We start from the raw sequence: 25,146 nt of genomic DNA, 5'->3' as shown, positions 1-25,146 counted from the left end.
GGAATGAGTTTGGTCCAGCAATATCTCGAATAATGTATGGTCCCAGCCACAAACTGTCGAACTTCTTATGTTTTCCTGGTTTTTCATTCTTGCGATCCCAAAGAAGTACCATATCTCCAACCTGCAAAGATCTAGATCGAGATGATTTATCAAAGCTCTTCATAATGTTAGATTGATTCTTACATATATTATCAAAAGTTGTCCTACGAGCTTCATCCAACTCCACAATCTGATCTATTCTATTTTGAACGACATCTTTATTAGTAGAAAAATGCTGAAGGAGCTGATAAGCTGGCAATTTCAGGTGCATAGGTAAGGTTACATCCAATCCATAAACCAATTCAAAGGGAGATTTACCAATAGCTTTCTTTTTAGTGATCCTATCTGCCCATAAAGCATACTTGATTTTGCTATCCCATGATCTCTTATTATCTCCTACTATCTTCTTGATAATGGTTATGAGATTCTTGTTACTTGATTCAGCCAGACCATTACCCTAAGGATAGTAATTTGATTAATGAGATAAGATAATGCCATACTTGAAATAGAAAGACGAAAACTCTGAGGAACTAAAAGCCTTGGCATTATCAGTGGTGATCTTAGCAGGGACACCAAATCTAGTAATGATATTATTTTCAATGAAATCCATAATAACCTTTTCAGTGGCATTCTTAGCAGGAATGGCTTCAACCCATTTAGTGAAATAATCAATAGCAGTCAAAATCCATGAGTAGCCATTGCTAGAATTTTCATGGAACTTCCCGATGAAGTCGAGACCCCAATGCTGAAAAGGTGCCTCCACAATGACAGGTTGTAGGGGCAGGGCAGCAAGCTTCTGTTTCCCAGTGAATAGTTGACAGGCTTGACAACTTCTAACAAACTTATGCACATCAGAAAAAATTGAAGGCCAATAATAACCAGCTCTCAGAATTTTGTGGGCAGTAGTTCTAGTAGCATAATGACCACCACAAAATCCTAAATGAAACTCAGAAACTAATTTCTTGGACTCAATTTCATCAACACACCTAAGTACTATGCCCTCGGGATTTCTCCACCCAAGGCCATCCTTCATAAGGCAATACTTAGTGGTTTTTAGTCTAAGAGCCCTTCTCTTAGGAGCAACTAAATGGTTAGGACATGTAAGATTTATCAAGTAATAAACAATGTCCTTGTACCACTCATGCTCTCCTAATCTTTGCAGCTCCGACGAAGATAGATCGTTAAGACAAATCAAACCAAGAGCCTTTTCATTACCTTCGGTCAACATTTGAGCCAAGCCTTGGTGGGTTTAATCTCTAAATCATATTATTATATTTTAGTAACCCACCTCGCACGAGTCCCTAAGCAATCAGTTTGAATTAATATTACTTTAACAACAGAATGTGGGGCAAAAGCAATAATTTTAGAATAACCCACATAAGTTTTGAAATGCTTAAGAGATTTGACTAAGGCATAGGCTTGCTTTTCCATGGTATTGTACTTTAATTCAGAATTTTGAAGTGTTCTACTCATGAAAGCAATGGGTCGCTCGTGACCATCTTTGTTTTTCTGCAATAAGACACCAGCAATGGTATCCTCGGAAGCGAAAGAGAAAATCATGAAATCCTTGGAGTAGTCGGGACTAACTAAGACAGGGGCTTTTGCAATAGTGCCTTTGATTTCCTGAAAAGCCTTTTTGTCGTCTTCTTGCCAAATGAATCTTACATCCTTCTTCAGAAGACTCTGAATAGGCTTAGCTATTTCTGCGTAATTTGGAATAAATCTTCTAATAAAGTTTGTTTTCCCAAGAAAAGACTGAAGGGACTTAAGATTATGGGGAAGAGGAATCTTTTGGATTGCCTCAACTCTTTCAGGATCAATCTTGATGCCATCTTTAGAAATGATATGGCCAAGTAATTTCCCTTCAGTTACTCCAAAAACAGACTTAGCCGGATTCAAAGAAATCTCGTACTCTCTACATCTATCAAAAACTTGCCAAAGATGACTTACATGACTAATGCCATCCTTAGAAAAAACGGTAAGATCATCTTGGTAAATTTCGATAAATTTCCCAATTAAACCCTTGAAGGCATAATCCATAGCCCTTTGAAATGTAGCCCTAGCATTGGTTAGTCCAAATGGCATTCTAATGTATTCGAAAATACCCCATGGTGTGGTGAATGTGGTTTTGTGACGATCTTCTTTTTTAACCCATACCTGATTATACCCAGAAAAACCATCTAGCAATAACATCATTCCAGAACCGGTTACTCTTTGCAACAGAGTCTCCATGTTTGGCAAAGGGTAATTATCTTTCTTACATGCTAGATTAAGATTTCGAAAATCGACACAAAGCCTTATCGTACCGTTCTTTTTCCTAACAATCACCAAGTTGGAACACCATGTTGAATGCCTCGTTTGAGCGATAATTCCTGCTGCAAGCATCTTTGAAAGCTCCTTTTGAACTAAAGGGGCTAACTTAGGATTAATCTACCTAAGCTTCTGACGAAAGGGTTTAGCATTTTCATCTTTTAAGGGGATAGTATGTTCCATGACATCTTCCCTATAGCCTTTCAATTCATCATAAGAAAATGCTAAAACATCTCGATATTCGTGAAGTAAATTGATCAACTTTTTTCTTTCTTCAACACTAATACCTTCACCAATTTTAACAATCTTTGGGTTCGCAGGAGTACCAATGTTTATCTCGAGGTATTCGCCTAGATCCATTTTATTTTCCTCTCTCAACTTTGTGGCATCATGACGATCAAAGTGCTGCTCTAAAGCAACCACATTCCTAGGAGTAGGATTTATGATATGCTCATGATTACCGGATCCATCGTCTTCAGAATCTATCCGAAAATCTTCAAACTCATCTACACTATCAAGAAAACGAATCACTTGTTTTTCATCATTAAAGACCTGCCAATGCTCTGAGTTATCTGGAACAGAAGGCCTAAATATAACTTCCATTTTAATCTTATCATCAATTAGCCCATCAGAGAATTGTAAAGTAGAAGCAGCGACGGCAAGTTCATCTGCCAGTCTATTATGCTCTCTTGGGATAGCTTCAAGGTCAAAGGCATCAAAGTATTCCACAGTATCCCATACAACATTTCGATAATTCCTTAATCTCTGATTTCTGCATGTAAATTTGTTTTTAAGCTGCATGATAATTAAGTCAGAATCCTCCTTAATGCTAAGCAACTTAATTCTTAAAGATTTTGCCAATTCAAGACCCAACAATAAAGCCTCATATTCAGTGACATTGTTGGTTGCTTCGAATTCCAATCGATAGGCAAACTTGAAAATATGACCAAGGGGATACTTCAATACTATTCCCGCTCCTTTACCATGCCTAGGCAATGCACCATCAAAATACATGTACTAAACTTTATCATTGAGATCCCTAATCCTTTTATTATCCTTATCATCAGGAGGAACTATGAAATTAGACATGATAGCATAATTCCCAATGTTGGATTGTTCTTTAATTATCTCGTTATGAGGTCTCTTAGGATCTTCAGCATGGAATTTTCTCTCAAGCTCTCTATTAAGTCTCATAAAACCATCACCTCTAGGAGAAGGAATCATAGCATATGACCAATTCATTTGAATACTCCCTCCTAGATCAGAAGCCCACTTTCTGGATAAAAGCATACCCCAAGCATCAGGCACATCAACAACAACGTCCATAACAATCATGATGTCCGGGTAAACTGATAATTGAACTTGTAAATCTTTGATCAGACCGTGAACTTCAATCTTCTTAGAATCCATGGCACATATATTGTAGTAGGGTCTAGAAACTCTTAAATTAAGCTGTTCCATGACCCTTTTAGTCATGACACAAGCCAATGCACCAGAATCCAACATGCAATTATTCAATTTATATCCATTAACCAACAAGGTGATAAAGAAAGGTTAGTGATCTTTGTTATCTGAATCAACTTTGCAAATATATGGGAGCATCGTGATAATCAACTTCCGGGGTCTTCTTTTGAGAAATATTTACTTGAGGAGCTTGAATAGCTTTTAGTAACGTATCTCTTTGGGAAGGGATTTTTGCAATCTCGAACACAGGAACCTAGATTTTCGCATTGTTAAACCAACTTCCCAAATCGACATCTAATCCATAGTTTAAACGAGGGTTAAGAGTTCGAGGGGGATTTTGGTTCCCGCTCTGATCTTTATCCCTTCTCTGATAGAACCTTTATCTCTAGCAATTTCCATGATTCGCTCTGGAGAGGGTTTTTCGCCATATAACTTAGCCAAAATGTCATCTTCATTTTCAAAGTTATTTATACTAAAAGCTGATGAGGGATTCATAACGTCACGACTATTTTCCTTAACCTCCATCCAATTGTCCATAGACAAAAGAAACTCGTTACCCACTACATTTATTTGATCACCCGTCCCAAACATTCCATTATCTAAAATTCTTCCAACGATGGGACAAGTAGCCTCCTCATGAAGAGCATCACAAACCCGACAGTAAGGTGGAGCATTATCGACCAAATTAGTAAGCGGATTAGGAGGTCTCTGCTCACTAGATTGACCCTTCTTTTGCCAATTGTTATTTCTATTATTATTATTTCTGGGTTGGAAATTTTGCGTTTGCGCTCTTTCCATTTGGACCAACCTATTCTGCAAAGTAGCTATCTCCTTAGTATGATTAATTTCCATGCTTTCGATCTTTTGGAGCAATTTCTGAACAAGCTCGCTATCAGGTTCTTGAACTTCTTTTCCTTTAGGTTCTTTCAATTTCATTGCATGCCTATCAAAACTTGGGATTTCAGACTTCCCAGATGCTGCCTTATCCTTTTCAAGTTCTACTGCTAAGGCTTGGCAATCCCTATAATCAAGAAGTTTAGCACGTCTCAACTCATAAGAGGGCTCAGGGCTAAAGGCATCAATATAAAAATCTCGAAGAGATTTGTCGGTAGGTTTATAATCTTGAGGTAATTTCTTAATATCATTAAACCTTTTGTTAAATTCTTCAGCGGTTTCATTCTCTCTTTTTTTTATTATGCTAATAGCTTTCACGAGGTGTCTTCCTTCTCTCTTATCTCCATACTTTTCTTTAAAGGCATTAATGATTGATTGCAAAGAATCAAATGAATTCTGAGGCTTTTTTGAAAACTAGTCATGAGCATCGCCCTCCAAGGTCAGAACAAAAAGAGTCATTCTAACATCTTCATGATTAAATTCAGCAGACGTTGTGTACTTAGCCATCCATAAACTAAAAGCTTTCAGATGTGAATTAGCACTAATTGCGTTATTTCCCTGAAAGCCAGGCAATTTATCTATCCCATGTGTTGGAAAATCATTGGGATAACCTTGAATGTTAGAAAAATCGCAAGGGGCATATATATCCATGATGTCGTACTCGACCAGGCTAGTAAAAAGGAAATGGATATCAGCTAGGGCTTCTTGTCCGAAGTTAACAAGAAGTGTACGAGAAGATAGTTTGTGTAATTGTACTCTAAGAGCCCTTTCAGGATCAGGAGCAAGATTAACCAAACCACTTGGATGTCTTCTAGTATACACTCTTGCAGAGGATATATGAAGTGGAGTCGCCACCCGGACAGAAAGTGAAACACGGAAAAGCTTGAAAGGAAGGAGCTAAGGACAGGGAAAGACAAGAGGAAAGAAACGAGACGAATGTCAAAGGAACCAAGGACAGAAAAAACTCTGTCCCCGGAAGCGGCACCAAAAAATGTTGTCGCACAGAATGTCTAGGTGCCGCGACAACGCTCAGACTGGGGACTGTCACCCTGATCCCCGATCTCTCCGTTTAAGCCGTCTCCCTAGGCTAAGGGGGGTAGACCCTTTGGGATAAAAGAAGACCAACTGGGAACCAGCGGGGTTGGGAGACACAACGAGGAAAACAAGCACTTGATTGATGCTTAGCGACACTTAAAAATTAATTTGCCTTTGAATGTTTGAGATCAGTGCCTTATGGAGTTAATGATTAAATAATTGTTTATCAATTGCTGCAGAAATATGAAATTTGTAATTCCACGACTAACAATCATCAAATAACCCAAGCAATGATTAATTTCACCAAATGCAAGATATTCAATAAATGCATAACGCTTTAACAATGTTCTAGCAATTAAATTTCACAAGATCAAATGCTTTAAATAACCACGAAACTTAAAAGCTAACCACCTAGGAAAATGATTATGCTTGAAATCCCAGACTTAGGAAAATTTATCGTTTTCCAATAGTTAAACTCCAGATAAAAATTTAAGCACTTTTAACTTATGGTAAAATGATAAAAATCCTGATACCATAAAAATCTTTTCCTTCAAAGCTCACCCATAGCACAATAATACACGTGACAATTCCTTAGACGCATACGCTAAGACTAAATGCGACAAAATATTTCAATTTTTTATTTTTATTTATTTTTATTGTTTTTTATTGATTAAAAAAAAAACTAAATTCTAAAGGAGTTTTCCTTAGTGCGACTTTTTGGAGATTCCGGTGACGAAATCCGGCGGAAAAAATTGAGGTTAAATCTTGATTTGTATTATTTAAAATGGTTTTTTAACTGCATATTTGGATTCAACACCCTGAAAAACCCCTAGGACACTTTGATTGTGCAGAAATCACCTATCAACCTTGCGATTTCAATAAATTGCTGCGGGATTTTAGAGAAATTTGACCGGAAAAACCCACCGGAAAAGCTTCCAAAAAGTCTCACTAAGGACAATTGAAATTCTAAATAAAACCAAATCAAAACCTAAAAACCTTTTTATGATTTTTTTAATTTTTATAAAAATAAATCTAAATCTAAATAAAACAAATAAAAGTCTAACTTTCAGATTTTTAATTTTGAAAATTTTTAATTTTTTTTTAAGGCTTTTTTTAATTTTTTAAAGATTTTTATTTTTATTTTTATTAAAGTCAAAATAAGCAAAAATCTAAATCTAAGTGAGATAGAAAATAAGTAAAAGTATAACTAAACCTAAAATAAAAATGAAACTTACAAAAAAATAAATAAATAAATAAATCTAAATCCTAACTAAATAAAACTCAGATTAAATAAAAATCTAACCTAGCCTAAAACCAAAATAATAATCTAAACTAAAATCTGAAAACTTTTTATGATTCTTTTTTTTTTAAACAAAAAAAGGAATTCAAAACAAAGTTTTTTTTTTTTTTTTTTAATGTTAAAACTAACAAATATATACGTAAAACAAAATGGAAATCTATTTAAACTAAAACTTTAAACAACACATATATCATAATAAAAATAAACTATGCTGACCCTAACTATGCATAAAACAAAAGAAATAAAAATACAAGAGCTAAATCCTCACGCATAAATTTCCTTTTTTTTTTTAAAGTGCGTTTATTGTTTCGCTGTTGCAGGTTGACGGCAGTGTCTGGAGCAGCTCGACAGGAAATTTTTGCGTGGAGCGTAGGTTTGCGTGGAGCATGGAGGGACACAGTTGCAACGGTTTTGAATACGCGGCGAAGAGGGAAAGTCGTGTGGTTCAATGGGAATGCCGCAGAAATGGACGCAGGTAGTAAAGGATGAGGGATACGGAGGATGGATGTTGGCAGAAGTGTGATAATGGAACAACATGAAAGGGCAGGATGCTTGGCAGAGAAATGCGTAGAAGGGTTGTGTATTTGGCTGCGTGTACGTGAGGAGCAGGGCAGGATTTGGAAAGCGAGAGACGCAGGTGAAAAGAGGAGTGCATGAGAGTTTTGAGGGACGTGGGCAGCGTTTGTTTTGCAGGTTAGTCCGATGGCGGAAAGCAGAACGGAGGGCATAGCTGCGTGGAGAGATGGCTAAGGCAGCAATGGACTGTGACAATGCTGGCTGCGTGATTTCGATGTGCTTTGCAGGTCCTGAGGTGACAGCGTGAGCAGAGAGAGAGGATGGTACTGCGAAGATAGATTGCGTGAGATAAATTTTGATTCTTGCAGATTGATGAGATGCGGATTGTCACAGATTTTGAGCGATGATGGATAAGGAACTTCACGCAGAGGAGTGGTGTGGCTTGGACAACATTGAACCTCTTCAAAAACCTTAAAAAAAAAATTAACTCCCTTTGCTTCTGATGAAAACCCTGCAAGAAAATTTCCAGATCTGAAGTAAATATTCCTGCCAGAGCTGATCTTGAAGGCCAGATCTTACCCTCCAGGGCCTAGATCTGGCTTTGGATAAAATGTTTTCTTCTGACCTGCAACCTGAAATAACAAAAACCGAACACCCAAAAACAAAATATACAAGAAACAAAACTAACAACCCTAAAACCAGCTAAATAATTACAATATTCACAGCTTAAAGGCTCTAAATAGCCAGATTTGTCATTATGCCACAGAAATATTTTCAGAATTTTAAATTTACTATGAGATGCTTCAGAAAACCCCTCATGCATTCACAAGAAAAATTCAAATGATAAGCCCAGGATCAAAACTAGTTGGGCTCTTCAAAAAGTGCTTCTCGGGAGTTGGCTGGTTCAGCCGAGAACTTCCCCAAACGCCCGTTGATCTTCGAAATCTAGATTTTCTTGCACAGCTTACTTCAACCATTAACAAAGAGGAAGAAAACGATACTAAAATCTAAATCTAATGGAAATACCTGCCATCATATTCAAAAATTTAACTATCATTCAAACCCTAGTGACTAAACAAGATACCTGTGTTTAAAATCACTCTTGATAAAGCTATTATCAATGGCTGAAATTAAAATCATGCACAAAAATGAAACATCTTACAGCATTTCCAGAAGAGTAACACCAACAAGATTTCAACCCCAAAGTCTTTCTTTATTGCATATGAAAAATGACTACAAGAGAGCTTTCTTTAGCACAAGACTCACAGATCGAATGATCTCAAATGACCCCTAATACCTTATTTAAAGGAAAATTTCCCAACGGCTAGTTCGAGTGATCCATGCCAAACTAATCTCGACCGTCAATGAGGATCAAAATCCCTTTAAATCTCATCCGTCGAAATTTTAAATGCATTTTAATATATTAAAAATTAAAATTCTGCATTTATTTTCTCAAAACTTTGGCTTATTATTATTATTATTATTATTATTATTTTTTTTATTGGACCCTCAAACTTAGCCTTTGGGAATTTTACCTAAGACCTAGGACCTATGAGGGGACTAATTATTTTCTAACCCTCAAGACACTTTACATCATGACTTTTACAATTTTACATCTCAAGGGGGAAAACCCATTTGACATAGACCACCCAGTTCTGCGACACAAATATTATTTAGCAGATCAAGCAATTTGTAATAACCTAACCAAATAGTTAGGATTATTTCCAAATTACTTTTACATAGACTCGAAGGACACTAGGATTCCCCTAAGATTCTAATGACAAAATCCATTCCGGCTTTGGGGTGAGGCTGAAGGAAAACTCTGCTAACCCTGGGTCGGTGAGACAAAAAACTTTCCGAAACGTAGATCATCACTAGAAAATTTAGTTTACCTAGGCAAATACATACATGACACAGATCCGCTAAGATTATTTACAAATTTACACATGCAGTATGGGTTTACAAAATAATATGATCGGGTTGATGATGATAGTCGAATGGCACGGACATGTTGATCAAGTGCTACCCCTTTGCGAAAAACAAAAGGGGGTGTACTGCTATGGGTAGTTGACACGTAGTGGTCAACAATATGCATTAGTACAGAGTGTGAAAAAATGGAAACATTATTTAATGGGCAAAGAAACAGTTATACATATTGATCATCAACCACTCCAATATTTACACTCCCAAACTAAGTTGCAGCAATCAAGACACTATAGGTGGAGGGTTTCCTACAGCAGTTTCATTTAGTCATCAGATATAAAAAGGGCATACACAATAAAGTTGCAAATATGTTGTCCAGACCAATCATCAATGCATCTACTATACTTAAGCATAATTCAGTATTGCATGAAAGCTACATTGAACAATATGCTCAAGATATGGATTTTAAAGATGTATATGCAACTTTAAGTCATGGCAAACAAGTAGAAGAGTTGGATTATCATGTTAAGGACCGACTCTTGTATCATTTGGGAAAGTTATGCATTCCACAAACTGAAAGAGTAAAGATAATTTGAGAAGCACACACTTCTCTAATATCAGGTCACTTTGATGTAAGTAAAACAGTTGCACAGCTGCAAAGATTTTGCTATTGGCCTAATATGAATGAGACAATTTCTAGAGATGTAAGAGGGTGTACTATGTGTGCTAAAAGCAAGCCCAGCAATAGAAAACTAGGCTTGTACACTCCACTACCAGTTCCTTCTCATCCTTGGGAAAGTGTTTCCATGGACTTTGTTGGGGGACTGCCCAAATCTAAAAAAGGTCATGACTATTTATATGTTGTTGTGGATATGTTCAATAAAATGTGTATTCTAATACCATGTAACAAACAGATTACAGCTGAACAAACAACAAAGTTGTTCTTCCAACATGTATGGGTTCATTTTGGATTACCCACTTCCATTGTATCTGGTCGAGATTCTCGATTTGTTGAGAAGTTTTGGTCGAGTCTGTGGGAACTGATGGACACCAAACTGAAGAAGAGCATAGCCTTTCATCCACAAACAGATGGCCAAACAAAAGTGGTCAACAGGACAGTGATCCAATTGCTCAAAGGCTATTGCAGCAAGCATCCCAAACTTTGGGATGAACATTTATGTTATGTGCAGCATGTTTACAACCGTGCTAAACATTCTTTTACACAAAAATCTCCTTTTCAGACCTATTTTGGTTTCACACCAAGGTCTCCCTTGGATTTTGTCTTTGGTAAAGACATAGCGGTTGATGGACACAGTGATGTGGACAAGGCAACCAGGTTCATCGAACAAATCCAAGAGATTCACCAGGCAGTACAGGAACAGCTGGAAAAGAGCCAAGCCAAGTACAAGGCAAGGCATGACAAGCATCGGATGGAGCATAGTTTCCAAGTTGGTGATCAAGTCTGGCTGTATATCAGCAAAGACAAAATGCAAGGTGAAGGTAAGAAGCTAAAGCCAATAAGGTATGGACCTTTCAAGATACTTGAGAAAATTAGTGAGAATGCTTTTCGCCTTGATTTACCAGCTTACATGCACATCTACTCAGTCGTTAATGCAGACAGCTTGAGACTATTTGAACCTTCATTAATTGAAGATCCCGAAGAGCAAAGTCAATTGCCTTCTATTGATGATCTGTTACCTAAATATCTCAATGAGTTGTCGGAAGACATAGTTCTGGACAAAAAGGTGAGGACGACGCGCAGGGGAGATGTTGAGTACCTCAGGATTGGACTCAAAGGTTCAAAGCCAAGCAGTGCAAAATGGATAGAGATTGGACAAGTGAGACAGCTATACTCTCACTTAGTCGATGCTTGAAAACCAACTTTTGGTGGTCCAAAAGCTTTTTTAGTGGGAAGGCCATGATCCGAATTGGATCCTTAAACACTCTCAAAGTTTTCATGAACTCTGTAAAATTCATGCCAAAGTTTCAAAGTCTTATAAATGTCGAGCTTATCAGAAATAACCTCTAAACAGTCGCAATTTGTGATCAGCACGGAGCAACGAGGACCCTCGGTCAAGCGCGCAGACCGTTGGCCCATGGTAAAGCGCAGTGGCACAAATTGGCGAAATGGGAGGTCATATCAGAAAACGGGGGCAGTTTTTGATATGCGATTAGCGACATCGCCGGGCAAACCCCTCGAAGAAGGAAAAGCCCCTAAGCGCTCGGTTCCGGAAAAGCATAAAACCGTACGGAAATCACCAATTCCATCAGAGGCGGATCCCACACCAAAACCGACAGGATATCGAAAGGGCTTTGAGCGATAAGAAGTTTCAACCGAATCCTGCCTGATGCCATACATTGGATGACACGTGTCCGGCGGAAGAGAGAGAAAACTGCTCACATTGGACGGGTAAACATCATGCTACTTACCCGCCCGATATGGATGAAGACCGTAGGATCTGGAGGATCCAAATCGACGGCGGAAAAGCGATCTGATGGTTGACCGGATTCGACGGGGTAAGACAGGCCGAATGGATAAGATTTGAAGTCCGGCATGAATGATGAGTTGGCAAAGGAATCAGTTTTGCGGGTAATCTTGGAGCAAACAGAAATAACGACCGTTCAAAGAGAACTGACACTCAGTTCGTTATGAAACAGGTGGCTACCTCCCTGTGAAGCGTTACACAGTGATGATGACGCAAAGCAGGGGAATTCAAATGGACAGAGGCAGGAGATCCAGAAAGCCGGGAAGCGGAAACGAACAGTCAGGAAGTGGATTGGCTTTAAGCCACAAAATGACAGAGAGCAGTAAACAGAAAGCCGAGAGGCAAGAGAGAAGCAAGAATTGCAGAGAACAGAGAGAAGAAGCCGAGCTAACCTGCAGAGCAAAGGCAGCATCGAGCCAGACAGAGCTAGAGAGAGTCAGAGAGTCTATGTACTCCAGAGAAGGCTTGAGAGGTTCAAGAAAACTCCTCTGTATACGCAAGTCAGGTATTGAGTCTCAGATTGGACTCATACCATTGTGACCAGTTGAGGTCGAGATTCAGTAAGGAGAGTTTGTGTACTCTAGAGACTTGGGGAATCCAAGTACAGTCCTACTGATTATCATCTGTTAAGTGAAACTCGAATTGAGCTCACTGTTGTAAAAACTCTGCTTTTAAGACACAATAGAAAGGCCACCACTGAAGGCTAGACTAGGAGACGTAGCCCAGGAGGATTGGGTGAACTCCTTATTAAACTTGTTGTGTTTATGTGTTTGCTTATTGTGTCTCTCTTACTGCTTCAGTGTCTGTGTATTTCACAATCTTATCGATCTGTTGCATAAAATAACATAGGCACACCCAGCACATGAGTCTGTAATACCTTTATTAATTAACTGAGATCATTCACGAGTGATTTCAGATCACAGGGTCGAAGGCAGCTAGGTCATAGGAACAGGTTTACTCTACCAGTGGGCCCAGGGGATTTTGAAGGGGTTTCATGGGGTTTTAAGGAGTTTCTATGGGATTTGATGGCATTCGCTTGGCATATTCCATCATTCGCACAACTTGCCTTTCGTTTTGTTGCATTCCGACAACTTTCGAAAAACAAGGTTATTATTGGGCCTAACTCAATTAATTACGCTTAAGGTGGTATTCCGGGAGAAATACTTGATGGAACACCTTAGTGTAATAGCTCGTTGGAATCGAAACAAGAAGATCTACAAGATGAGATGGTGGGAAGTGACTTTTAGTGGCCTGAAGAGGGATGGTGGCCGATTTACTGTTTTCTCAAATTAAAAGGGTATTTTAATTAAAATTAAAAAAGGGAAAAAGTACCAAGTGATTAAATAATGATAAAATAAGGCTTCTAAAGGGTTCCATCAGATCTTTAAAAAAGGGGAGGAGACCATTTGAGGACATCTTGGTTTGTGTATTTGTCTTTGGTGTGGGGTGGAGAATCCAGTTCTCTACCTTAGTAGCCCCAGGATGAAAACCCTCAGGTAATTTAGTGAGAGTGGGCGAGAACCCAACTCCTCCATTGGTGAATTCATCCAAAATTCACAGGAGATCTTAGCAGTTGCATTTCAGTTCAGTTTTGGAGGGTCAATGCAACATTGGAGCAGATTCATGAGGCCAGTTTTTCATCTTAGCTATATTGGTTATATCTGCATGTAACTCCAGTTTATCCATTATAATAAAGTTGAGATTATTTCTATCCATCATATTATTGAGTTGCAACACTCTATTTGTTATATTTTACATGGCAATCTTATGTTGGATGAATGAAATTTCTTTGTGAAGAATTTTGTTGAAAATTTGCAAAATTTCCCGTTTGAGATATTACAAACTTTATACTGATCAACACCTCATGAAATTATCATCCTACAAAGTTCTCAAATGTGTAATGGTGTTACCCCTCATATTGTAATGTCCCCAATTTTAATTTCGCTTATGATGCGGCTAGGATGGATTTCCAGGGTTGGTAACAACTTGGTCATGGGAGTGAAATTTTATTATCAGTGGATTTGGAAGGTTTTGGAGGAGTTTTATGGGGTCTAATGGAGATCGCTTGCAACATTTCATCATCAGGGCTAGTTCCACACAATTTGTTCTTCGTTCCACTACATTCCAACAATTCCCATAAAATGGGGTTATTATTGAGCATATTGTAATTAAATACGCTTAAGATGTCATTTTGGGAAGAATATTTGATGAAACACCTTAGTGTAATAGCTCGTTGGAGCCAGAATGAAGAGATCTCGAAGATAGGATGGTGAAAAGTGATTTTGAGTGGCTAGTGAGATCGTAGAGGCAGATTTACCACTTTCCTAAATTAAAAGTGACTTTAATTAGTCACTTAATTAAATAAAATGAGAAAATGCTTAATTGGGGAAAAATACCTAGTGACTAAAATAAAATAAAATAAAATTCACTTAAATAAAGTAAAGGGGAGAATCTTCTAGAATGGAAATAAAATAATAAAATAAAATGCTTCTAGAAAGATGGAGAGGGATCCATTAGATTTATATAAAGAGTGGAAGCAAATCATTTGGTACATCTTTGAGTTGTGATATTTTCTTCTTGGAGAGGTTTTGGGAACACGGTTCTTAACTTCAGTAAGCCCTAGGATGAAAACCCAACCCACAATTGAGGTGATTTCACCTAGAAATCTCACAGAGCTTCAACGGTATTATTGGAGATGAAATCTGCAATAAATCTAAAGATTGGAATGAGGATCATCCATATCCTCAATTGGAGCTACATTTCTATTTGCAGTTTTTTTATATCTCAGCTATCTTCAGTAGTATTGGCATGTAATCCTTATTTTAGTTATTACAATAAAGTTGGGTTTGAGTTGTCGCATTTTTATTGGCTCCCTGGGTTTTATTGTAAAATCTTATCCATTTGCTAGTAATGTTATTCGTGTTAAATTCTGCAAATTGTATGGTGTTTTGAATGTATTTTATGGAGTAATATCGAAAAATAAAATCCATGTGAATTTTTAATGAACATATCCATTAGGGACACTACAATGGTATCAGAGTTAGTTTTCTTAGTATAATAACTCGTTGGAACTGGAACGAAGAGATATACAAGATGGGATGGTGTAAAATCACTTTCAATGACCAGTGAGATTGTAGAGGAAGATTTACCATTTTCCTAGATTAAAAGCTACTTTAATTAGTCAATTAATTGAATAAATGGGGAAAATCCTTAATTGAGGAAAAAGGACAAGTGACAAATAAAATAAAATGAAAGTCACTTAAATAAAGTAAAGGGGAGAATCTTCTAGAATAGAAATAAAATAATAAAACAAAATGCTCCCAGGATGGATGGAGAGGAATCCAATAGATCTATGAAAGGAGGCAAAGCAAATCATTTGGGACATAGTGGAGTTGTGATATTTACTTGTTGGAGAGGTTTTGGGAACATGGTTCTCAACTTCAGTAAACTCCAAGACGAAAACCCTTAGGTTTCCGATTGTGAGATGGACAAAAACCCAACCCACCATTGAGGAGATTTCACCCAAAAATCTCACGGAGTTTCAACGGTATTATTGGAAATCAGATCTGCAGCAAATCTAAAGATTGGAGTGAGGATCATTGGAGCTTCATTTCTAGTTGCAATTTATTATATCTCAACTATCTTCAGCAGTATTGGCATGTCATCATTATTCCAGTTATTACAATAAAGCTGGGTTTGAGTTGCCACATTTCTATCGGTTTCTTGGGTTTTATTGTAAAAACTAATCCATTTGTTGGTAACACTATTCATGTTAAATTCTTCAAATTGTATGGTGTTTTCAATGTATTCTATGGAGTAATATCGAAAAATAAAATCCCTGTGAATTTGTAATGAAAATATCAATTTCTAGATACTACATGTGCAATATGAATGGTAACACAAAGGTAATGACAACTCATGATTAGTTGTCCATAGCAACATATTATTATTTACAATGTGACAAACCATATACACCAGGTACTAGGCCACTTGTAATTTCTAAATATAACAAACCATATTTTCCATCTTTAGTCAGACAAGTTCTATTAGAAAGTCAAATTCTTCTAAGCAGAATGAGTAGTTATAAATTACAACAGACAATAGTTCTAAGGGGTAAGACTGGTAGGTAATTCAAAATTCAAACAAAATACAAACTGAGTAAACTTACCGGAAGCCAGAATGTAGTCACAAAAATTATTATTGAAAAAATTGTGATAGCAAGACATGGTAAAAAATAGGGAAACCTGCACATTTCAAAGAAACTTAAAAAGATAGTAAACAAAGTATTAAGTGAAAATATATCATATTCAAATGGTCAATAGAAAGGAGAAAATGCCATATCCAAATGACAAATACTTTGAAATACTCTACGAAGAATTTGTCTGTAGTTACCTTCCAAATAAAGAGGTTTTTGAGAATATATCTGGAAACTTGTCTGCAGGCTGGCCACCACAACAGTTAAAAAAGTGAAAAAATTGTTCGGAACATCAACAAAAATGTGAGAAGAAGAATGAAAAAAACATTGTCCAATGTGGCATCACAGTGAAAAATGTGGCATCTAAACAGTTTTCTCAAAACAGAATGTTGAGAATCTATCAAGCTTTTGTGCATGGAAGTATGTCGCATAAATATCATAGTACACAAGAATCGATATAAATTAAATAAGGGATGTAATAAATCTGGATGGGTCCATTATTCATTGAAAACATGTTCTTGGGTTATTAAAGAAATAAAATGTTAAGTTACATATATAACATTTTAAGTGGGATATGAAATCAATGATATTTTCGATAATGTATATTCCAATGTCACAAATATCATTTTGAAGAAATTATTGTTGAGGGTTTAGAATGTCTATGGGGAAAATTAGAGATATTTATTATTTACAACATTATATCTTTAATCATTTACCAAATAGAAAAATTAACAGCGAGTAATATTTACTAGTCTCCTAAATAGAGGTCCCGAAAGAATAATTTTAGAGTAAAATTGTGAATGTAATTCTATTGTACGTATTAAATGCAAAAGCAATATGTAGAAGCATTGGCATGCATATGTTAAGTTGTCCCTAGTATGCTTCACAAGAAAAACAGACAAGACTTCATAAAGGTGCTAATTATTTCCCCTAGGTAAAGAGCAATGGTAAATACTCATTTTTTCTCTCTTTTCCTTTGTGGTTTGAATTGGCAGCGAGGGAAGGGAAAGCTGTTACTATTTCTGCCTCAAAAGATTTGATACAGTTTGAGCTTCAGAAATATTAAGAAGATGATAGAACATTTGTAGCATTTTCTTATTAAAACAGAGAAGAAACTGAATTTCATAAATAATCATGATATTTTGCTGACCAAGAATAGGAAACTTCACATTCCAATGAAAGGAATGAATTTTGAGCATCTGTTTGTAAGAAGGAATGTTACTACATATATTGCACGAGGGGATTGCGTAATAGGATCCCATGGCCACTTGGCAATGTCAAAGCAACAAACATGAGCATATCCTAGAGCACAAGCATCATTGTTCATACATCTGTGATCACCAGAGATTTGCTTGCAGTGATCCAGGTGTATTTTATGGACACACATAGCTTTTTGAGCATGGCCCTTATGGTTCACCAAGAAACCCAAGGTTTCCTAGTGATTGACTGCTGCTACAGGTTTGTATTACCTCTGTGTAAAAGTATTTGTACCAAGGTCAAGATACAGCAAAATCTAGCAGGACTAGTGCAAAGCACCACTAGGAAACCTATGTCTTACTGAAACAAGAGATCAACCACCATTGTCACCTTAGTGGCTTCTTTCCAGCAATTAATGGTGAATTTAATCCGACGAGGGAGGCTTCCATATAAACACTAGCAAAGCATATTCAATAAAGAAAAGCTTAATGGTGATGCAAGGTCTAATAATTGAAAGAAAGGTACCATCGGAGTCTAGAAATGCTAAGATAAAGGTTCCTATTACCGGGCAAAAGTGGGTAACCCCATAGGAGAAAACTTTTCTCCATTCTTGGCCAGCCAGCCAGCCAACAGCCCTATACATTGCTTAGTTATGATGATATGCCACATTCCTTTGCCATTTGCATGGTTCATACACCTCTCACCATCCAGCATTCCTCTTGAATTAAGGTGGGTTACCACTTGGCGGTTACTTCAACCATTTTGCAATCAAGTGATTTTACTTAATATTTTGGGCATTTTAACAAGGATAAAGTGTAATTTTGTGCATCTCGGACAAGTGTTCTAGCCTCAGGTGGTGTCTATGAGGCTAGAAACACAAATGGATTAATTATCTCCAATATCTAGAAAAAGTTTCCAAGGAAAATTGTCTTAATTAAATCTAATTATTTTCCGAAGTGTAACTTAGGAAAAGTGGTTAATCAATCAGGATTAATTGAGACAAATTGATTTTGTTCTAACGACTTTTAGAAAAGTTAATTTTAGAAGTCGATATGATCTTAGCCGTCAAGTGGAGTTAGATCGTGGTTGCCGATTGCTCAACAAGAGATTATAAGAGGAGATCGATGGGACCATTCGAGATCATTCGAACACAATGATTTGCAGTGATAGCATGAGAGACACTAGCAACAAGGTTTCAACAAGAGAAATCGAGGAGAGAATTTCAAGAGAAATTCTTCACAGAGATTCAAGTTTTCCTAGAGAAGGAAGGCAACCGAATTATTTTCTATAGAGAGAGGCCACATTAGCCAATGCGAACAGCCAATGTGAGTTGTTGGAGCTACAAATTGATTTCCAGTGGTCGAAGACAATTACCAGAGGAAGTGCAGGTGCCTTTAGCAAGTTGTTGGAAGAAATTTACTTTTCCGGAACAATTTTCTAAAGGTTGTGCGTGTTCCAGAAAGAGGTCGTGCGCATTTTCAATCTGCCAGTGCAAGTTGTTGGAGGAAGTGTGAGTTGCACAGAGAGGGTCGAGTTTGTTTGAAGAGGTTTGATTTGTCTAGTAGAAGTGAAGGAAATATATTGCTAGAGAGGCAAGCAATTTATGTAATCCTTGATTTGCTGAAGAATAATAAAACCTTCATCTATAGAACTAGTTTTCCCCATATTAGGTTTTTTCTAGGGACAATTTGTCCAAATATATCGGTGTCTAATATTTTGTGTGTGTCATATTTTCTTAGTTCCTGTGATTTAATTTTCGTGAAGTTGCAGTAGTGTTTTATTCAGTATTTGTTGTATATAATTTATAGAAGACAAATAATCTTTCAAAGATACGTGAATAATAACCAGATTAACTGCAACCGTTTCAAAAATTTCACATGGTATCAGAGTAGATATGAGGGCAAAAGAGGCTCAACGCAGGCACAGGAAGAGAAAACCGAAGGTTTATAAAGCCCAATTTGACTTCTTCAGATTTATTTTGGTTTCACTATATTTTCTGAGGGTTTTTTAGAAATTGCCTTAGCAGGATTGAGAGATTAGGACAAATTGGATGGTGCCTCTAATTTTGGTGTCTAGAAAGCTAGAATTTCCTTGTTGCTAGAAGAGAATGGTCTCAAGGAATATGCGACAAGTGTTGTAGCTGTACCTACAAATCCAACATAGCTTCTTGCATATAAGAAGTGTTGAAGTTTCTAAGTTTAAGTGCTATCTGAGGGTTTTCTTATTAAGCAATATCAGAGTACAATTTGGGTGTCGAAACTGGCCTACCCAACAGAGAATTTCCTTGGTAATACCTCTCATTTGAGACAAATCTCCTGGCTGAAACCCCGGATAATCCTTCCAACAGCTCCTTAGCACCAATCTGCCCCAGAAACCCCAGCGTCAGCCTCTCTCTGGACTGCGTCAGCCCCTCTCTGCCCAGCGCTGGCCCTACGTCACCCCGGATGGGTCTGCGTCAGCCTTAGGAGGCCCTAGGTCAGCCCTCTGGCCCTCTGCGTCAACAACGCTGGCCTCTCTGAGGCTCTGCACAGCGCCCGGCTGCCTCTACGTGGCTCTGCGTGAGCCCTGGCTAGCTCTGCGTCACACTCCCCGACTATTGCACTGTTTTCCCGGCACTATCTCTGCCTCTCTGTCTCTCTGTAGTCAATGCCCCTCAGTTGCAACTCCCTGATCACTAATTCTATCTCTATTAGCAAACTCCACTCTAGAGAATAGAATGACTAATCACTCTGGTGTATTCTCCAAGTGACCCTCAAGCCTCATCTTATACTTTTCCTGTTGACATATCAACGACCGAGATTAAGTCCCTAATCAACGATTAAGATTAGATCTGGCTTGATCCATGTCTTTTGGACCATTCTAACACAGTTTCCTATTAATACACATTCCATTAAAAATATTAATTATTTTAATATCTCTTGCACTGTTTAGAATCTGCCCAAACCCTTTCTGGTTATTGGAGATCTCATGTGCCCCAACCTCTCCACCAAATTTCGTGGCTAGAGCACATCCGATGCTACCCCAAATCAACACTCCCTCTTAGCGAGGACTGTGCTCTAGCAATACTCCTCATTGGGTATTACTCTGATCATCCGGCATTGGTCCCTGTGCTGATGCTAGGCCTTCCTGCCCAACATCCTTTGCACCACTGCATCCTGTACTTCTACATCTGTACAACATCTCCCTCTGCATCCGTGTTGTTGCTATTCCTTTCTCCCAACACTGCATCTGCACTGCACCTCCTCTCATCATGCTGCATCGTGCTGCCCACTGCTGCACTACAACTCAGTTACTGAGAAGTAACTGATCTCCCAACCTGACCTCCTTGTTGGGCTAGAGACACCACTGATGCTGAAGCTCCCTCTGCCGCTGACAAGTGCTCCCTCTCTGACCTCTGCGCTGCTGCAACAACTCCCTGCATCTCGCACCGTTGCACACCTCTCTGTGCCATCCTGCACTGGTGCAACACTCCTGTGCCTCTCGCACTGCTGCAGCCTGCTAGCCTCGCGCTGTCTCAGGACTCCTGCACTGTAACTCTCTTTGTTGCTCCATCTGCATCCATCTCTACCTGACTCAGCCAATCCTGCTACTCCTCTTCAGGGCTCCCGTAGCAAGGTCTAATCCAAGAAGTTGGGTACCTCGAGGATCCTGCCCCTCATCACCTGTAGTCCACCTGACTACAACTCGATGTCTCCCCACTTTCGCTCAAGTGGTGCATGTGCACTCATGGCATAGTCATCGTCTGTCAAAACTTCCTTCTCTACCCATGCTGGCACTGCCTTAGTCTCGGAAGACTCTCCCTTACTCTTCTTCCTCGGACACTGGGTTGCATAATGAACCAACTCCCCACAGTGGAAGCACTTGATCTTGGAGAGATCCTTCTTCTTTCACTTTTCCTACTTTCCCTCTGATCCTAGGGCAACATCTTCCTCCTCCTGTTTGACTTTGATCCCATTATTGCTGCTACCCATCTTCAACTGCCATCTGATCTCTTCTTGGTGAAGAGCTGCCCACATCTCGTCCCAAGGTGGGAGAGTCCCTCTGCCCAGTATACTATGGACAAATACCTCCCAATCTTCTGAGACAACATTCAGGGCTGTCCTCACCATCAACTCATGATCCGGCATGACTTCTATAGCAGTCAATTGATCTCGGATCTCATTCAGTCCTCCGAGGAAGGTGTCAATCGGTTCTTCCTTCTTCATCTGATACAACCTCAACTGATTTTCCAGTAGCATTCTTCTCTGCACAGAAGTATGCTGGCACAATTTCTTGAGAGCCTCCCACATCTCATATGCTATTTCCTTCTCGGCAATGTGTGGTACTAAATGATCCTTGACCCCGTCAAGGATGATGCTCTTGGCCCTCGCCATTGCCTCCTTGTACTTGTCGTTATCATTGGGGTCGACTAGGATAGCTATTACCTTCAAGGTGAAGTTCTTGACACGATTTTTGTCAAGTACGGATAAGATTATGCCCTTCCAGACTGCGAAGTTCGACGCTCCGTCCAGTCTATCCTGGTCTCTTATCCGTGTAGTGCCATGATGCTCTTCTACTACCCTCCTGGAAGTTCTCTGTTTGACTCCTCCGAGTCTCTACTTCCCGTCTAGAAGTTCTCTTTTGGACTCCCTCTGAGTCCCAATTTACCTCCTGGAAATCTTCCTGCTGCTGTCGAGATGCCCCCTACTCTGATTGTCTTGTGCAACCACACCACTAATCTGGGTTCCTCAGCTAGAAACCCTCAGTAGCAACTCCCTCCTCTTGGCCTTGCTCTGTCAGGTATTGTTCTAACTACAGTACCTCACCAGCTCCACTCTGCAATATTCCCAGAGCCTTCTAAACCCCAGCAACCTGAAAGTGAGATCTCCTAGGCTCTGCACAATCTCGGCACCAGCAACCCCTCCTCAGCCAACTGCGTCAACCCTCCCAGCTACTGCGTGGCTTTGCGTGAGGCTCTCTTTGCCTTCCTTAGCATCTGCGCTACCTCTTCTCAGCAGTGTTGTTAAAATCGCGATAAAATCGCGATTCGCGATTTTTTCATCTTGCCGATCAAATCGCGATTTTTATACGAAAAAATCGCCTACTTTTTTTTTTTTGCCGATTTTTACTGAAAAAATCGCGCTTTTTTCAAAAAAACGCTATTTTTTCGAAAAAAGCGCGATTTTTAACGAAAAAATCGTGGGGGCTCAGGACAGCATAGTTTTATAACTTTTTTGGGTTTTTTCATGCAATGTTTTTTGAAAGAAACAAATAATTTTTGAGTCTTAATGATCAAGTCTAGGCCCTAGTATGGATATGCTATTCATGGTAATGTTAAATTCTTAAAGTAAAAGTGACATTCTCCTTAATCTTCATTTTCATCCTTTTACTTAAATTTTTAACATTACCATGAAATGACTCAGGATGTTTGAGAGTGGTTCCAGCCTCATTGGATTTCATATGGAGAAAGTAGAATTTTAGATTTCATTTAAAATCCAGCAGACTTATCAGTTTTTCAGGATTTCAGGATTGGGAGATTGTAATGTTTCCAGGTGACACCACCTGCCCGGGCTACCCCTGCCACCAATAGAGGACGTGGTCTACCTCCTATAGCTCCTACTTCTAGTTCTTCAACGTCTAGAGCACATCAGACTCCACTGCCATTTCCACCTGCACGGGCACCAGCATCTACATCTAGAGGGAAAGGGAAAGCTGTGGCATTTTCTCGCAAGAGGGGCAGAGGAAATCAATAGGATTAGACTTTCATTTTATTGTATATGACATTATGACATGATGAGATACATTATCATATTTTTTGTTGATATTTTGAGGCTGAGTTGGGACTCAGGAGTCAGGACTTACTATTCAGGACATGATTCAATGTTATGTGTGATTTTAGCGCTAGAAATGATATTAAACATCTTATATGTTAGTTTTTTTATCATATTTATATGTCAATGTATTTATTTTATGTTGTAGATGGTTTGGATATTAAAAAAATTGAAAAAAAAAAGAAAAAAAAATGAATATTTTTGTGCCAAACGCTTTTTTCCCGCTTTTTTCCGCTTTTTTCCCGCTTTTGCCGATTTTTTCCGCTTTTTTCCCGGCGCCGATTTAATCCCGATCGCGCTTTTAACAACATTGCTTCTCAGCTCATCCTTGATGACGCAGGCACTGCGTCACCCTTCCTTGTTGCTGCTCTACTAAAAACAACTTTTTTCACCTCGGGACACCTGTTTTCTACTGTTATTTCTCCACTCAGCGGATGTCCTTAGTCCTCTAGTGATCTACAACCTCGCTCTGATACCATGTTGAAGTTTCTAAGTTTACTTAGTTAGAAACCCTCCATGCACTTTATCTGATTTATTCCTACCTGCTTGTTATTTTACTTAACAAGTTATTTACAATGTAAATACTGAAAATAAACACTAGTGCATGCTAAACATATTACATATCAACAACTAAAGGAAACAGAAGCAATCACACCATATGACACCATTATTTCTGGACCAATGTCCCCGGAAAAACCCAATGTGGGAAAGTCGGTGCAGCTATCTGAGGGTTTTCTTATTAAGCAATATCAGAGTACAATCTGGGTGCCGAAACTAGCCTACCCAACAGAGAATTTCCTTGGCAGTAATACCTCTCAGTTTGAGACAAATCTCCTGGCTGAAACCCCGGATAATCCTTCTAACAGCTCCTCAGCACCAATCTACGCCAAAAACCCCAACGTCAACCTCTCTCTGGACTGCGTCAGCCCCTCTCTGCCCAGCGCTAGCCCTGCGTCACCCCAAATGGATCTGCGTCAGCCTTAGGAGGCCCTACGTCAGCCCTTTGGCCCTCTGTGTCAACAACGCTGGCCTCTCTGAGGCTCTGCACAACTCCCAGCTGCCTCTGCGTTAGGCCTGGCTAGCTCTGCATCACACTCCCCGACTACTGTGCTGCTTTCCTGGCACTATCTCTGCCTCTCTATCTCTCTGTACTCAATGCCCCTCAGCTACAACTCCCGATCACTAATTCTATCTCTCTTAGCAAACCCCGCTCTAAAGAATAGAATGATTGATCACTCTGGTGTATTCTCCCAAGTGACCCTCAAACCTCCTCTTATACTTTTCCTGTTGACATATCAATGGCCGAGATTAAGTCCCTCATCAACAGCTAAGATTAGATATGGCTTGATCCATGTCATTTGGACCATTCTAACACAGTTTCATATTAATACACATTAATATTTTATTTTCCATAAGTTTACACTTAGGGACTCCATTAAAAATATTAATTATTTTAATATCTCTTGAACTGTTTAGAATCTGCCCAAACCCTTTCTAGGTATTGGAGATCTCATGTGCCCCAACCTCTCCACCAAATTTAATGGCTAGAGCACATTCGATGCTACCCCAAATCAACAAGAAGAAAGATACCAAAGTTTGGAGGATAATCCTTGATAGTGTTAATGATCATATAGTTCCACATATCACATAACTGAACATAGTGAAGGGGATGTGGGATGTTGATTCTTGTAGAGATGTTGAGAAATACCCGGATAAATAACGGTGAAAGTGTTGTGAGTTACCTTACTAGAGCTCGACTTGTCCAAGACGAATTAGCAGTTGTTGGAGATAAACTAGATGATCTGAGCAAGTGTGCATAGCCCTGAATGGGTTCACTAAGCAGTGGCATGTCTTCGTTCAAGTCATCAATGGACAAGACACCTTACTGAGTTGGGATTAACTATGGAGTGATTTCACTCAAGAGGAGCTTAGACTAAGTCTTGTTAGTGGGAACAATAGTAAAGCTCTAAAAAGTGA

At 38.8% G+C, this 25,146-nt stretch overlaps 1 protein-coding gene across 6 annotated transcripts in view; it reads right to left on the bottom strand.

The window, feature by feature from the left end:
- Positions 1-25,146, bottom strand: part of LOC149167294 (protein ZINC INDUCED FACILITATOR-LIKE 1-like) — a 365,578-nt gene that overhangs the window by 222,970 nt on the left and 117,462 nt on the right. For all 6 annotated transcript variants that reach the window (XM_089432943.1, XM_089432940.1, XM_089432944.1 and 3 more), the window contains 2 exons: positions 16,360-16,409; positions 16,136-16,211 (listed from right to left, as the gene is read on the bottom strand). In XM_089432943.1, the coding sequence (XP_089289069.1) occupies positions 16,136-16,211; positions 16,360-16,409 (126 nt within the window). The remainder of the gene's footprint in view (positions 1-16,135; positions 16,212-16,359; positions 16,410-25,146) is intronic.

This window comes from Pinus tabuliformis, chromosome 5_1 (assembly GCF_031772625.1).
Source record: "Pinus tabuliformis cultivar Carrire ecotype Pingquan chromosome 5_1, CPIR1, whole genome shotgun sequence".
In the NCBI taxonomy this organism is placed as follows: domain Eukaryota; kingdom Viridiplantae; phylum Streptophyta; class Pinopsida; order Pinales; family Pinaceae; genus Pinus; species Pinus tabuliformis.
The sequence above is the reverse complement of the archived record's forward strand: the minus strand, read 5'-3'. Positions and strand labels throughout refer to the sequence as shown.